This window comes from Meleagris gallopavo, chromosome 1 (assembly GCF_000146605.3).
Source record: "Meleagris gallopavo isolate NT-WF06-2002-E0010 breed Aviagen turkey brand Nicholas breeding stock chromosome 1, Turkey_5.1, whole genome shotgun sequence".
Taxonomy (NCBI): domain Eukaryota; kingdom Metazoa; phylum Chordata; class Aves; order Galliformes; family Phasianidae; genus Meleagris; species Meleagris gallopavo.
The window spans coordinates 23,881,451-23,895,789 of NC_015011.2; the positions used below are offsets into that span (position 1 = coordinate 23,881,451).

At 38.2% G+C, this 14,339-nt stretch overlaps 1 protein-coding gene across 2 annotated transcripts in view; it reads right to left on the reverse strand.

Annotated features, from left to right (window-relative positions):
• CFTR (CF transmembrane conductance regulator) overlaps window positions 1-14,339 on the reverse strand; it is a 70,762-nt gene that overhangs the window by 33,543 nt on the left and 22,880 nt on the right. The window contains exons 11-14 of one of the 2 annotated variants that reach the window (XM_031553218.1): window positions 6,858-6,952; window positions 4,192-4,278; window positions 2,626-3,358; window positions 1,126-1,254 (exon numbers count right to left, since the gene is read on the reverse strand). In XM_031553218.1, coding sequence (XP_031409078.1) covers window positions 1,126-1,254; window positions 2,626-3,358; window positions 4,192-4,278; window positions 6,858-6,952 — 1,044 coding nt within the window. The remainder of the gene's footprint in view (window positions 1-1,125; window positions 1,255-2,625; window positions 3,359-4,191; window positions 4,279-6,857; window positions 6,953-14,339) is intronic. The other variant, XM_031553221.1, reaches the window with a different exon arrangement.

Consider the following 14,339-nt stretch of genomic DNA (forward strand, 5'->3'; position numbering starts at 1 on the left):
AACTTACATAATAAGAATAGCCACACATTAAAATGCTCAATCTTGTTGTTGGAAGTGGTTTAAAAATGTGGGATCTAAAACAAGACCCAAGCTCCAGATACAAAGTCATTGGTTCCAGAAGAACTAATTTAGTCATCCAGAATGCAACATTACTGTAAATTCAGCCTATTATCACTCACGTCCTCCTCCAGGTTTGATGATACTAAAAGAAGGTAGAATGTCAACTTAGAATTGTTGAAGACCCTTCACTAGCACAATCAGCTAAAAAGCAATCCTATATTCCTAGTGGATTCTTCTTTTTTTCTTCCTGTGCTGAAAAATTGCAAGGGAAAAAGGTGCTATATTTTATAAGTTGGCATATCAATATAGTCCCTATTAATCACGGCCTTTTCTATGAAATCTGTTTCATGCCTTAGAAAAAGCTCTCAATTTAGCACATTAATTGTAAAAGAAGATTCTGGAAGTTTATGTAGATACGTTAAAAGCCTTTCCTAAGCTGAAAAAAGACAAAAAGCAGAAAACATCCACAGTAGGTAAAATAATCAGATTTGCATGATCAGGCATGTGATCAGGCAGAAGTTCTTCAGCACATGTTCTCACAGTGTTTTCCACTGTACTTGGAAAAAAGTCTTCTCTGCACACTGTAGGAAAATCCTACCTGTCTTTAAATACCATAAAAGTCATTCAGCTTTCTGCATTATTACCCTTTCTTCTTTCAACTGAGAGAAAAACGAATAACACATTTTTAAAAGCAACTCTCCAGGATTGATACGTGTGTACTTGTTAAAGGCTCTGTAAAGATATCTTTTCATAGAAAATGGGAATTCATTCACCTGTGAACAAGAGACATCCTCAGGACAACAGTTTATATAAAAGAAATAACAGAGATAATCTAAGTTGGTGGATATTCTTTTGCCATGTACTAATCATTATCTTCAGTGAGCAATGTTCAACTAAAAGGTAGAGAAATTATATTTAAAAAAATATCATTTTAACAGCAGTTGCCACTGGTCAATACATGCATCAACTAATGTCTTGATCCTTTATCCCTTTATACTTCTATCACAAACTATATAATTTGAGGAAACATTGCAGGAAAATTACACTGGGAACAGATTTTCTTACCTCAAGTAAGAAGATAATCACACATAAAATTAGTACAAAAATCAAGCTTTTGTGGATGGTAATGTATCTGAAATAAGTATTCCACGTGGTAACAGTACCCATGCTTTCAGCATCATCAGTAAAGCATTCCTGACAGAGAATTGATAAGACCATAGTTACAATGACAATAGTACCCATTTGTGAAAATTTCTGACACACGAATGCTGTCATTCATTCTGCTAACTCACATGAAAGATGTCATTCTTTCTCCTGACTCCAAATAATTGAACTGTAGCATTCACGCTACAGGCTGAGAGAGTTGGGGTTGTTTAGCCCAAAAAAGAGAAGGCTCCAGAGGGACCTCATAGTGGCATTCCAGTACATAACGGGGCAGTACAGGCAAGATGGGGAGGGACTTTTTATCATGGAATGTAGTGATAGGACAAAGGAGAGCAGCTTTAAACTAAAAGAGGAATTATTTAGATTAGGCATTAGGAAGAAATTATTCACTGTGAGAATGGTGAGGCTCTGGCACAGGTTGCCCAGAGAAGCTGTGGATGCCCTATCCCTGGAGGTGTTCAAGGCTAAGTTGGATGGGGCCCTGTGCAACCTGGTCTAATGGAAAGTGGGGGAAGCCTGCATCCATGCATGGAGGTTGGAACTAAGTGATCTTTAAGGTCACTTAGCTACACGAACTAGATGATCTTTAAGTTTTCCAACCCAAATCATTCTATGATTCGATTCAAATTGCCTGATAATGGCTGGTGAGGAAGATACTGGGTGATCAAACTATCTTCACTCCAACATCACAGTTTAGGGATAATTTGAAATGTTCAGATAACACTGAAAGAAACAACAAAGATTTTTCCAGTACTTCTAAAAGTCGGGTAATAGTTAATCAACAGCAATTTTCTTCCAGTGTATGTTAAAATGTAGACTACTAATATGCTGTTAAAGTGAAATCATAGATATTTAAAGGGATTTTTATTCTGCTCAAAACAATAAAGCAAAAGAAAAAATGGACAGTGCTTCAGCAAATTATGAGTTTCAACATTTCTTCTAGACTTTTTTCCACAAAGTAAACTATTATAGAAATTTTTTGTATCCTATCGAAAACAATTTAAAAAAATTGGGGGGGTGGGGGGCTGGAAACCTTGGAAAGAATAGTATTTCATCACATAATATTGTTAATTATAAGAAAAAGAAAGGAATTTTGCTCCAGTTGTTGGCATAAAACTCAATCTTAATTGCATGATTTCCAGTACACCCATAAAAACAGAGTAAAACAGCTTATTCGTCTGTTCATTATTCGTACCAGAATACAGCTAGGCAGCTTGACAACAAGAAATATTTTTAAGAATTTCAAGATAGTATTTGAGTTTAAAAAATATTCACAGATATTGAGGAAAAGACATTCCACAGGAAATATTGTAGAGTATAGAGTCAGGTAGAAATGGGCATAGGAGTATATTGCTCAAATTATCACCATATCCAAAAAAGATCAAGAAAATCAACACGCACCTTCAAATCATCTTCATTAATTTCATCAGTTATGTCCAAGATGCTGTCTCGAGACAAGCGCCTAGTGTAGATATCTATCTCAGAAGACAGGTTTGTCTGAGGCACCATAGACATTTTCCGAAATGTTGTACTTCCCTTTTTGGAGACGTGTGGGCCTTGGTTCACAGAAGTGCCTGTCATCAGACTTAACACAGACTGCCTCCTCCGAGATTGCAGCATATGGTCAGAGTTTAACATGTTACTTCGAGGTAGACCCACATCTCCCTGTTCCAGGTCAGGTACCAGTGAGATCCTCCTTTCTGATGGGTCAACGTGGCCATCTTCCAGTCCGTTGACCTGTGTCCCATTCTTCTGCATTATCGATAACTTCCTGCCTGCATTAAGTGGGTTAATAATTATGGAGTTCTTCCTTTTGTCATTAAAATCTGATGTTTGTTTAAAAGATTGCTTCTTTATTTCATTCCTTGATCCCATGCTTTCTCCTTCAAAGGAAAATCGTCGCAGAGTCTCAGTTATAATTGAATTCCTTCTCTCTGCACTGAATTGATCAAAAGAATCAAATCCCATCAGCTCTGAGCTGAAGTCTGGCCTTTGACCCTGAAGTTCAGAAAATGTTCCATAGAAATAGCAGCTCCCCTCATGTAAGATTAATATTTTGTCAGCAATCTTCAAATGTTCCAGTTTTGAAGTAACTAAGATCCTAGTTTTATTGGCCATCAACTTGCACACACAACTATAAAAAATGAAAGTTAAAAATTAGATTTTTTGTTTTCATAATTAGACACTGCTTTTATCTCCTCCATTTTCAATCCACACCTGCCTCCCTCCAAGTATGCACAGTCTTGGGTGCTCCCTCAAACTACAAGAAAGTGGTAAGGCTGGAATGTGTGAAGGATGAGCATATTTAGAGCAGAAGCCAAAGGAGGGGGAAAAATAAACCATTTTCAGATCAATCCAATAAAGTACAGTTCAACATGAAAATGAAATATTTCTTCTCATTTTAGAGTTACTTAGATTTATTAGCTCAGTTTCAAAGCTTCAAATTTGGTAACTGCAAATTTAATGGATGGCAGTGTGTGTCCTCAGTTCTTTGAGCTACTCTAACAGGACAAGTCAGAAGTCTACATGTTTGGCCAACATTCTGTCAGTCTCTTGTTCAGTGGGCACTTTCAGGTGACTACTCTTTCAGCAATTAAAATTTCTTTCTTAAAAAAAAAAAAAAGTCAAAATATATATTGACATAGTAGATACAAATTTTAAACTGAGAGCCCTTCTGGTAGACAGATGCACCAGATATGAAGTGTTATACCCTGGGATTAATAGATTACAGCAGGTTCAATATGGCCCAGGCCTCCTATGCACAATATCCCATCCTAATGCTAACATGAAATGTTTACTCACAAAAATTCTATAAAATAACATTCCCCAAAGGTATTATTTTAATCACTTCTGTATTTTTGTACTGTTCTTAAATTCTATAACAATTAGAGGGAGATTTCTGTTATTGGTTTTACATTAAGTCATTTGATGAAATTCTTAAGTACAGCATTTCAAAACATACAGTACCTCTCAAATATTTCTTTTTCTGTAAAAATGTCTAAATATCCAAAAGGAGAATCCATGAGATACAAATCAGCATCTTTGTACACTGCTCTGAGCAGAGAAAACAGAAATGAAATTAACTTTCGCAACTCTTACAAATTCACATAAATATAACTTAAAAGGACTGCCTTTACATTTCTAACTCAAAAACGTTTCTAAAGTATAAATTCGGAGTTGGAGTGCAACATTTAGTCTGCTTATAAGACACTTTTCAGTTTAGGCTTTCCTTGCTGCAGACTACGTTAAGTACTAAACAAATCTTTCACTAATTTCTGTACAAAGGAAGAAATAGAGCTGCTTTTTACAGAGGCTTCTCACAGATGTTTTTAAAGCCCGAATTTGACAGTCCTTCTGGATGTACAATGAACATTTTAGTTGGAATTTAGAATCCCCTGTAATGTCTTCTGATGCCTGAGGAAATATTACACGTATGTAAATAAGTGCCTAAAAAGACTTTGGTGCAAGATCTTAGTTTTAAAAGTAATTTGAGATAAATGGTGAGCCAGGACAAGTGTGTTAGCAAGCTATGAGCTTGCAAGCATTACCTTAAACAGGACTGTACAATATTTTGAGATCAGGATGTGAAAAATTATTTGTGGCATTAGGCTCTTAGGCTACATATGTCTGGACATGGGTCAGTGATACTTAATCCTGTGGTTAAGATGGGCTTTGTAGATCAGTTTCATCAGAACTTCAAAAAGACTCCTTGCCTTCCTCTGTCAGTATGAATATCATGATGTGATACAAATCAGGGTATAATCAGTAAAGAAAATTTGGACAACTTAATTTCAGTACTTTTTAAAGTACTTTTTAATTGTGTTTTAAAATAATTATGTTAAACAATGTGAAAATATTTGACCACCAGGAGAAATAACCCTCAATAATAGTATATTATGTTAATAAACCAAGCAGCTTTATGTCACGATTGATTTAAATGGCCATACGTTATGATGAAGTGGCTGCACAATAACAAAAAGCTCACGCTGTTCTCGGCATTTTCATCAGTAAAACATCTGCAGTTTGTTTGATGGAGTAACAGTTCCATTCATTCCATTCCGTTATGGCTGTAATTTGTATGGTGGACTTAGTAGCTGTATATGACTGACTTCAAAGTGCTGGGCCAGTGAGCACAGTGTGTTTCCTTCCAGGGGCTTTTAGTTTGCCCTGTCACAAGTGCAGCACTGGCAGTACTGTTAGAAAGCAGAACTCAGGCAAGCTGCATCTGTTTCTCAGGAAGAATCACTGATGGCACTTACAGAAGGGATTCTGATTTAATATGACTGCAAGAGGTACACCAGATAGATGCATGCAGCCAGTCCAAGCAAATAATGCCCAGGTTATCTGCAGTGAAGGAAGGTATGACTCAGGGCTATAATCCTACATTTTCTTCTCTGGCTTCCACAGACCTTCATCTGCAACCCAAGGACCTGCACACCTTCATGTATGTTGAGTTTAGATTAGAGCACAATCAAAATTTAAAGCAGATAAACTATTGCCTTTGAACATGTAACTGTTTATAAAATAATTATTATACAGCTGGCAATAAAAACATAAATTCCATTATATGACACTCCAGTAAATGAGCTGTGATCATCTGAAAAACAACATACATGATTACTCAGTGAATCTGAGAAATATTTCGTGTGAAGTTTGTATGAAAATCTAAGTGGGTTTTGGTTAGGGTTCTTTTTTCCCTTTTCTTTGTTGTTCTCTGGAAACTTTGCCCACTTCTCTCTTGTCTTTCTATATAAAACAGAAACACCCATATCCCTTTTCCTCTCTTACAAATGCACTATAAATATCCTCACTGAAAGGCTCCCTATTTTAATGAATCTATCTTTTAGCTTCAAACAGGCATGCACATCTTTCATGGGATGCCACAGTGGATCACTATAATGAGATTTTACTTCTACCAAGCATTTCTGAGCCACTCAGCACAGAAACCAACAGGACCATTTACACATTACAGCTGTCATTCCTGGATTTCTGACGTTAGCTAAGCAATCCAGCTGAAACATACAGCTAATCTACATGAAAACATGCTCTTCTTCAAAAGTATCTCCTGACTTTGGAAAGTCCAAGAGACAGGACTAGGCCATTACCCATTGGCGCAAGCTAACCGCTGTTTTCCACTTATTTTTTGTATGACACAAAAATTCCTAAACTAATAACAACACTTACTGAAACATGGCAGGATTTTTTTCAGGTTTGTTATCTATAGGCAGAGAGTTTGTCATTAGTCGGTGTACAGACTGCTTTGTGTAAATATCACAGCAGGCAAAGATCCCGGCATGCTACTTTATCTGTCTACGTATATCGCAAGTGTTTCTTTGATACTCAAGAGCTACACATGAAGTTCTGAATCTCCCAGTGGCATCTTGCATCAGGAGGAGAACACTCATCTTCAGCTAAGCCATAGCATGCATCTGGCAGCAAATTTTTAAAATTCAATAAATAGATGTACAGATGTATCATAAATGAAATTGCAGAGCAAATCTCAGATTTCTGATAGTAACATGAAGCTCCTGCCTGGGGTATAGTTACATATTTGGTCTTAGCCCACATGTATTTATGTGCTCAGTCATAACATTTCCCCTGTATGTAAAACATAGAAATAGCAAAATGCTCACCTTGCTAGTGAGATTCGTGCTCGCTGGCCTCCACTCAGAATGATTCCACCTTCTCCCAGCACTGTATAATCTTTGTCTGGGAACTTCAAAATGTCCTGTTAACAAATTGTTTTAAGAATCTGACATGTATTTTCCATATTCAAGGAACTCAAGCTACAGACCAAATGGAGGCACAATATGCAATACTGCACACAGAGGTTAGACAGAAGTTGTAAAAAAATAAAATAAAAAAGTCTTCCACACAATTATTTCTTCACCTGTTCACGTAATCAGAAATGGTGATTAAACAAAGCATCATTCTATCTCAGAGAACAATCTCAAGCTGTAAGGTCTCAAGAACAAATATTTGAATTGCTGGATTGCTATAAAAGCAAAGAATATACTTTCATATAAAATTGATTCAATATGTTAATTGTTAGAGTTTCCTCTATAATAACGATGATAAATGCTCTTGTTACCACAGGTGGAAAAGCCAAAATCAAAGTCTAGATCTGAATTCTTCGGACCTCGGAGAAGGCAGTTTCATAAAAACAAGTCTTGGATAAAATTCCCAGCAGAGAATGACAGGAATGCAGGCTTGCAAATACTGTAGGAACCAAACTCCACCACTTGGGATGTAACTTACTTATGGCTGTGCTAGAAATAAATATTTTGCCAGTGAAGAAAACAGAGAATACCATTTTGTTCACATGTAAGACAGAAAGAGGCACCAGTAGAGATTTCTGTGCCTCACTGGCAGAGGTGGACAGGAGACTTTTGAGTAGTTGCATTTAGCACAGATCTCTGCAAACCACAACAATTCATGGAAGCATAGATGTGGAAAAGTGCTCATGTGCCCAAACACTGTCTAGCTTATCTAAGTTTACGGTTGCTCTCATAAAAAATATTAACTTGTCCTGTAAGCCTTATCCAGCCTATGTCCTTAAGCTATTTCAGTAACACTGACGCCACTGTGAGTCATAGAACCATAGAATTATAGAATCTGCTGAGTTGGAAGAGACCCACAAGGAACCTCAAGTACAACTCCCGCCTCCAACACAGAACCACACAAAAATCAGACCCTATGTTTGAAGGCGTTGTCCAAACGCTGTAGAACTCCAGCAGCTTGTGACCATGGCCACTGCACGTTCCAGTGTCTGACCACTCTCTGATAAAGAACCTTTTCCTGATATCCAACTGACCCTGCCCTGATGCAGCTTCGCAACGTTCCCTATGTCAGGGAATTTTGCCAAAAACACAGGCTCGACTACCTCAGGTTCCCAGCCACTTGCTGGCAGTGCCCTGGGCAGACTGGGCTTCCAGCATATAGCACTGCAAGGCAGCCTTCCCAGCACGCAGCTGGAAGCCCCAAGACAGCCAGATGCTCCTTGAACCGGCATTGCCCACCTAGCAGCACAGCACTGCTGCACAGCTGCTCCCATACAACTGCGGCAATTCAAGGTACTCAGAACCATTCATTCACCTGCACATGGCCACTCCATTCATACTAGGGGCATGAGCATGTCTCAGATGGCCTACCACTGCTGCTGGAAAAAGCTGTGCTCTTCCAGCGCTCCCTGTTGAGGAACATCCCGCATTAGAGTCAGAACCATGAGTCAGGCAAAGAAGGGCTTGCTACCTTTCCTTAGGCAAAACACTAAGAGACAAATTTGAAGCGTTTTTCAAGGCATTACTATTTATGAAATCAGAAAGCAGATGCCTGGCACTTTTCAGTGAAAGAAACAAGCTTGAGTTGTTCTGGAAGCAATCAAAATCTTTGGCCAGTCAGAGAACATAACTTCTGCTACTAAAACAGTGGCAGAAAGGATATGGAATTAAAAAGATGAAGGAAAAAGATAAACTCCTCCCTATGGCACTGGCAGAACACCTTTTATCTCGTCTGTCCCCAGGCAGCACAGGACTCCTGTTTCCCGCTGTGGTATCTGTGTAAGAATGATCGATTCCAGCTCTGAATATGCAATCTGCATCATTCCCCCATGTGAACAGAGAAGTGCTGGGATGTACAGTCAGGCTCAGATACCAGGCTCTTCAGACTTCCAGGGAAATACAATCTAAGCTGAGCTGCTCTCTAGAAGTTAACATTTCACATGAAGTCTGATATACTACAACTGTGATCACCTGTACTGAGATTTTGACTGCTAATCATTCTCTTTTGGATGTCACAGGTCCCGCAGGTTTTGCTGAACAAATAAATAAATAAAAATCTTGCCAGATAAACATTTCCTTCTTCCTTCCCTGTAAATTGCCCTGACCTCAGGAACAGAGTAACAATGCTGTTCAGTCCTGGATCAGTGACAGATTAAAGTCCAGCAGCTCAAAGACTAGAAATTGACTGCCTGATCCATCAGGAAATGGGAGATTCTCCCAACTCTTTAATTTGATAATTGCTTTTACTTCCTGGCTCAGAGGATTCTGACCTCAAAATCAAGAGGCTTTTATGTACGGAAAAGCTATTGCAGGTGATTTCTAACTTATTCTGATGTTAACTAGTTACTTCCCACACAAACAAATCCCTGTTACTAACTGACATTTCCAGAAAGAAGGATGCAAAATATAGTGCTAACATTTTTAAAGCATGATTATCTGAATATAATAATTCTCCTATAGGCCATGAAGTCAAAAGGAGGCGTGGAATTCTGGCATAAAGGCTTTTCTGGCACTTAAGTGAGATGACCTGCTCAGCTCCCTTCCAATTTCACTTTGCACACAGGAGTCATGTTATGCATCTGTACCTTTGACATTTACCCAATATCTTCACCTGGACACTGGTGTTTGTGCTGTTGCATACCTAATATCTAAGCTGATTTCAGCTGCTTCACATTTCTATTGAAGCTTGCAATGTTGTTGGTGCCATTGCTGACTCCTGTTTCTACATCTTCTTCCAAATAAACTCCAGGTTATTACTGGGCCCAGTATATCTCCCCCTCTCATCAATGTAAAATCCTAGCCCTACTAAAATTAATTCCAGAACTCCCATTGCTTTGGTAGTTGGATTTTGTCTGATATATTTCTTTGCAGGTATGTCAACATGGTATTTTAATCAGACTTTTAATGAGTTCCCCTTCTGTTTTCTTCTACCTTTCACTTCAGGGTAATATATGGCATGGAAAAGACAAATAACTTTTCAGGCTGTAATTATAATAATTAAAAAATGGTTAGTAATTTCTTTCAATGGTGTAAACAGAGTGAAGAAGTCCAATAGACACACAATGTTATTTGTTGGAACATGCATTACCTATTGTAAAAAAGTATGTAGGGCTGGTCCAAATACATCCTTGCTGTCATTTTATGCAGGAAGTGAAATTAAGCCAGGAAAAATCTAATGTAATGATGCTAAACAGCAGAAAACCCAGCACTAATGAAGCATTTACTGGATTTTCTTTAACATATACATAGGTTGCTCCAAAATTAATGCCTCCTATTTATTCCATGGAAACTACAACAGATGCACAACAACACTATTTGATAGAGCAAATTCTTAGCTACAGAACACTGTTTTTCAACATAGTCACCACCATTAGCTGTGCAACTTCACCAAAGGCTGCAAGCCACACATAAAAATCTGCACCACCAGAGTTGACCCACTTAACAATTTCACAATTGTTGTGATAGTCCTGTTGCTAGAAAAATGTTGCCTACACAGTCTGTCTTTCATTGGCCCAAATAGATGGCAGTCAGAAGGAAATCTGGACTATATGGTAGGTTTTATAGGACAGCCCAGGCAAGACTCACAGCATGCTCCACAGTCTTCAAACTGGTATGGGGCCTGGTGTTATCTTGGGATAAGTTTTCTTCTCTGCCTGTCTCTGGAAGTTCAAGCCTTCAGCTTAGTCAGCATCATGATGTAGTGGTCAGAGTTGATGATTTGTCTGGGTTCCAGGGAATCCAGAAGGATCACCTCTTTCCTATCTCATAACTTCACCCACTGAAAGCTGTGTCTTGAACTTTTTCTTCAATGGGGAATTCACATTTTGCCTCTCCAGAGACTGTCATTTTGACTCCAGCTCATAACGGTGACAACACATCTCATCATCGTTTATAGTGTGACCCAGGAAACTGTTACCTTCAGCCTCACATTGATTCAGTAAGTCATAACAGACTTTCATATGATGTTCTTTATGTTCCTGTGTGAGCATTCCTAGGACCCACCTGATGCAAAATCTGTGATATTCCAACATTGCCACCAGTGCTTTGAAGCTGATATTTAGCTCTGTACACAGTTCCCCAGTCATAGTCTTCTGATTAGTGCAGATGAGCTCATTTTGTGTTTTAACAGTTGTGCACGGCCATCTAGAACAAGGCTTGTCTTTCACATCACTGCCACCTCTGCTGAAACACACCACTCACTGCCTCACTGTGCTCACATCTGCTGTTTGGTCTCCATAAGCATTCAGCAAGTGTCAACGAATGTCAATGGGTGTCACTTTTTTTGAATGGAGGAATTCCATGACGCACCTCTGCTGCATCCACACTTCTGCATCAGGCGCCATTTTGTCAGACTGCCCCTCTGCTGCCATCAGTCACACGGCAACAACATGTAATGGAATATTGGTGGGAAGGTTCTGCCTCTACTGCCACACCAGCAATATCCACCTTTGACATCGTGGGTCAGTGTAATAAAATCAGAGGCATTACTTTCAGAGAGGAATCTTAACACTCTCTCCCCAACCCCTGTTCTCATAGATCGTAATTATTTTTGTGAGATCTTCTAATATCAGCTAACAAATGTTACGCTCAAGGAGAAAGCACTCTATTTAATATTTGTTTGTAGTTTTAACTGTGTGTAAATCATATTCACCTGCCTCAGCAATAAGAGTAATTGATAATACCTCTAGGGTTGGTGCAGAAGAATAATGCTGAGATTAAGGTAATAACTCTTTCCAGAATATATAATAAATACGGTCTTGCTTAAAGCACACAAACACACACCAAAAAAAATAAAAATAAAAATAAAAAAGGAAACACAGAACAGACTTTTTTTTGCATACAAATTATTTGTTATCAAGATTATTTGAAGATTATTTGATAGTTTTATGTGTCTTTAAGCTAAGAAAACACTGTTCTCAATGTGTAAAATGTGGCACTTTTTTCCTAATTTTTTAACTAGTTATTAACTGTCAGACAATTACTGTCTTTTCTTAGTTGCTAAATGCTTGACAGCTTCCAGACATCTGTTTAATGTATGGACTAAAGAGTGGGACTCACCCCACCTCTTATTGATAACAAAGACATCTAAGCTACCTGTTTTCTCTAAAAACTCAAGGGAAAACATGCAGGGAATTCAGTAACGCTATTTTAGTCGATTACATTAGGATGAGAGGAACTTCACATTGGCATACCTGTGTCTGTCCCTGTCTATGAAGGCAGCCTAGGTAACCTGCTTTCTCATGAACACCCACATTGCAAACACCTACATGATTAGGTAACCAAGCTTCCTCTTAATACCCTCTTGCAGAGAATTGCTCACTATAAAGCACACAGAGCCAGATTTGAGTCCTTTTTGTTCCTCTCTTCCGCTTTCTAATGTGTCAGCAGCCCTTGTGAACAATGGCCACAAAATGGGGTGCAAAGTATTTCACACGCTGTCTGACTAAAAGCTGTCAAACTGCCTCACAACTCCTACAGATTTAGTTTAATTGTGCACCTGTAGTCAGCTTCAGATGTGATATTCTGTGCAGACTAATAAGACACCTGCAAAAAAACCCAAACATTCAGCACTGATAAAAGGGGCTGGGAAACACAGTGAGATGCTAGTAAGGATATGCGCTTCTGTTTCGGGGCATCCTTGACACTGCAGAGAACCAGTCACCAAGGGGGAGATGCCATCCTTTCTGAGGAGATGCCAGACACACGGGAGCACAAACGAGGACTTGGCATATTAACTGTCTCTTTCTCTAATAATTTTCTTATGATCTAAGCTGAAAACATATTGCATGCACTCCCTGTGAAGGCAGCTCAAAAAGGACAGAATGTGGCTGCGTGTTTCCTGTATGCTGTTACATGATTTGATTTTGTAAGGACATACTTTCTCTGTTTGCAAGCAGCGTTAAACATTACATTCACGAGCAGGTGGTGCCTGTCAAATCAGAACATGTGTTTACTTTAAAAGTGGCAGCTTCTTACAGGTAGTTTGCTATTATGGGTTTATGGCCTCTTAGGAAAGCACTGAAGGACAGAATGAATGAAGTAGGTGGAAAAATATCTCTTACCTTTCACAAAGGCAAAAGCAGAAGTCGCAGAACTATGATTTTAAAACAAATGAAGTATTGCCTCCCTTCAAATGAGATACAGTCCTTGTTTATTTTTTAACAAGAATAACTATAATGGGCTTGTTTCTGCTGTCCTGACTTGAAAAACGTATTCTCTTGGGACAATTTTGTTCAAAACTAATAAAATGTAGCCTTGAAGTTTCCCGCTATAACTGTTCAAGGGCTTTACCTTTTTAACTTAGCAAGTGATAAAAACCAATGAAAAAACCCACTTCCAGTTTATTGTAGGCTATTAATAGTAATTTTTCAAATAAAAAATTTAAAAATCAAACCCTGTTCTTTCCACATTTTTTTTCCTATCAATAATAAAGATGTTGAAAACCCATTGGCTATTCCTACAAATTCCCATTTAAATTCACGTTATCCTTTCCATTACATTAGTAGAATCCTTCAGTCTCCATGGAATATGCACCTGTGGAGTTACCTCATATTTAGCAGCAAGACTCCATAGACATATAAATTCATGCAGTTCACATCTCCCAGTGTTTTTTGACATTCATCAATGTGAATAAAAGTGGTGAATCATGCAGGATGTTCCCAGCACTGAATTTGTTCTTACTTAATTGGTCTTTAATCTGAAGTGCTAGGAAGAAGTTCACCTTCTAGTTGACTTTTATCAAGAATGTGATGAAAAGTACTTGATAAAAGGGTAAAACACCTTGTCAAAAAAAAAAAAGTAGCATAAGCTGAAGTATCACCTGTTTATCTTATTTTACTTTTAATTACTTTTAAACTAGCATATGGGGACTTTCTTTAGAAGAAAGAGAGTTCAGACTACCTCAATCACATCTTGGCTTTTAGCACAGCAACAGTGATGTTAAAAGTAATAAACACAATAATATCTGCACACTCAGAATTAAACTCATTGAAACAGTATATTTCAACAAGGCTACTGAAAAATTGATAAATGGTGAGGACTACTACTTTGTGCTGACTAATTTTATCTTCATTTTGAAAGATCTGTTAAGTTACGTATTCACACTGCATACTTGCCAGGACATTTCCTATTTCCCGAGGAAAGATAAAACAAGAAGGCAATGGTAGAGGATCAAGTTCCCCTTCTACCATTTCTATGGAATGCTTTTTACTGTGATGCTTCATAGTAAGTATCACGTGACTAAAATGTATTGGCATTCGAGTTCAACATCATGCATGAATAAGGGTGAGTCTAGACACACTACAATCTCTTCATCTCAACTCCAAAGTAGTCATT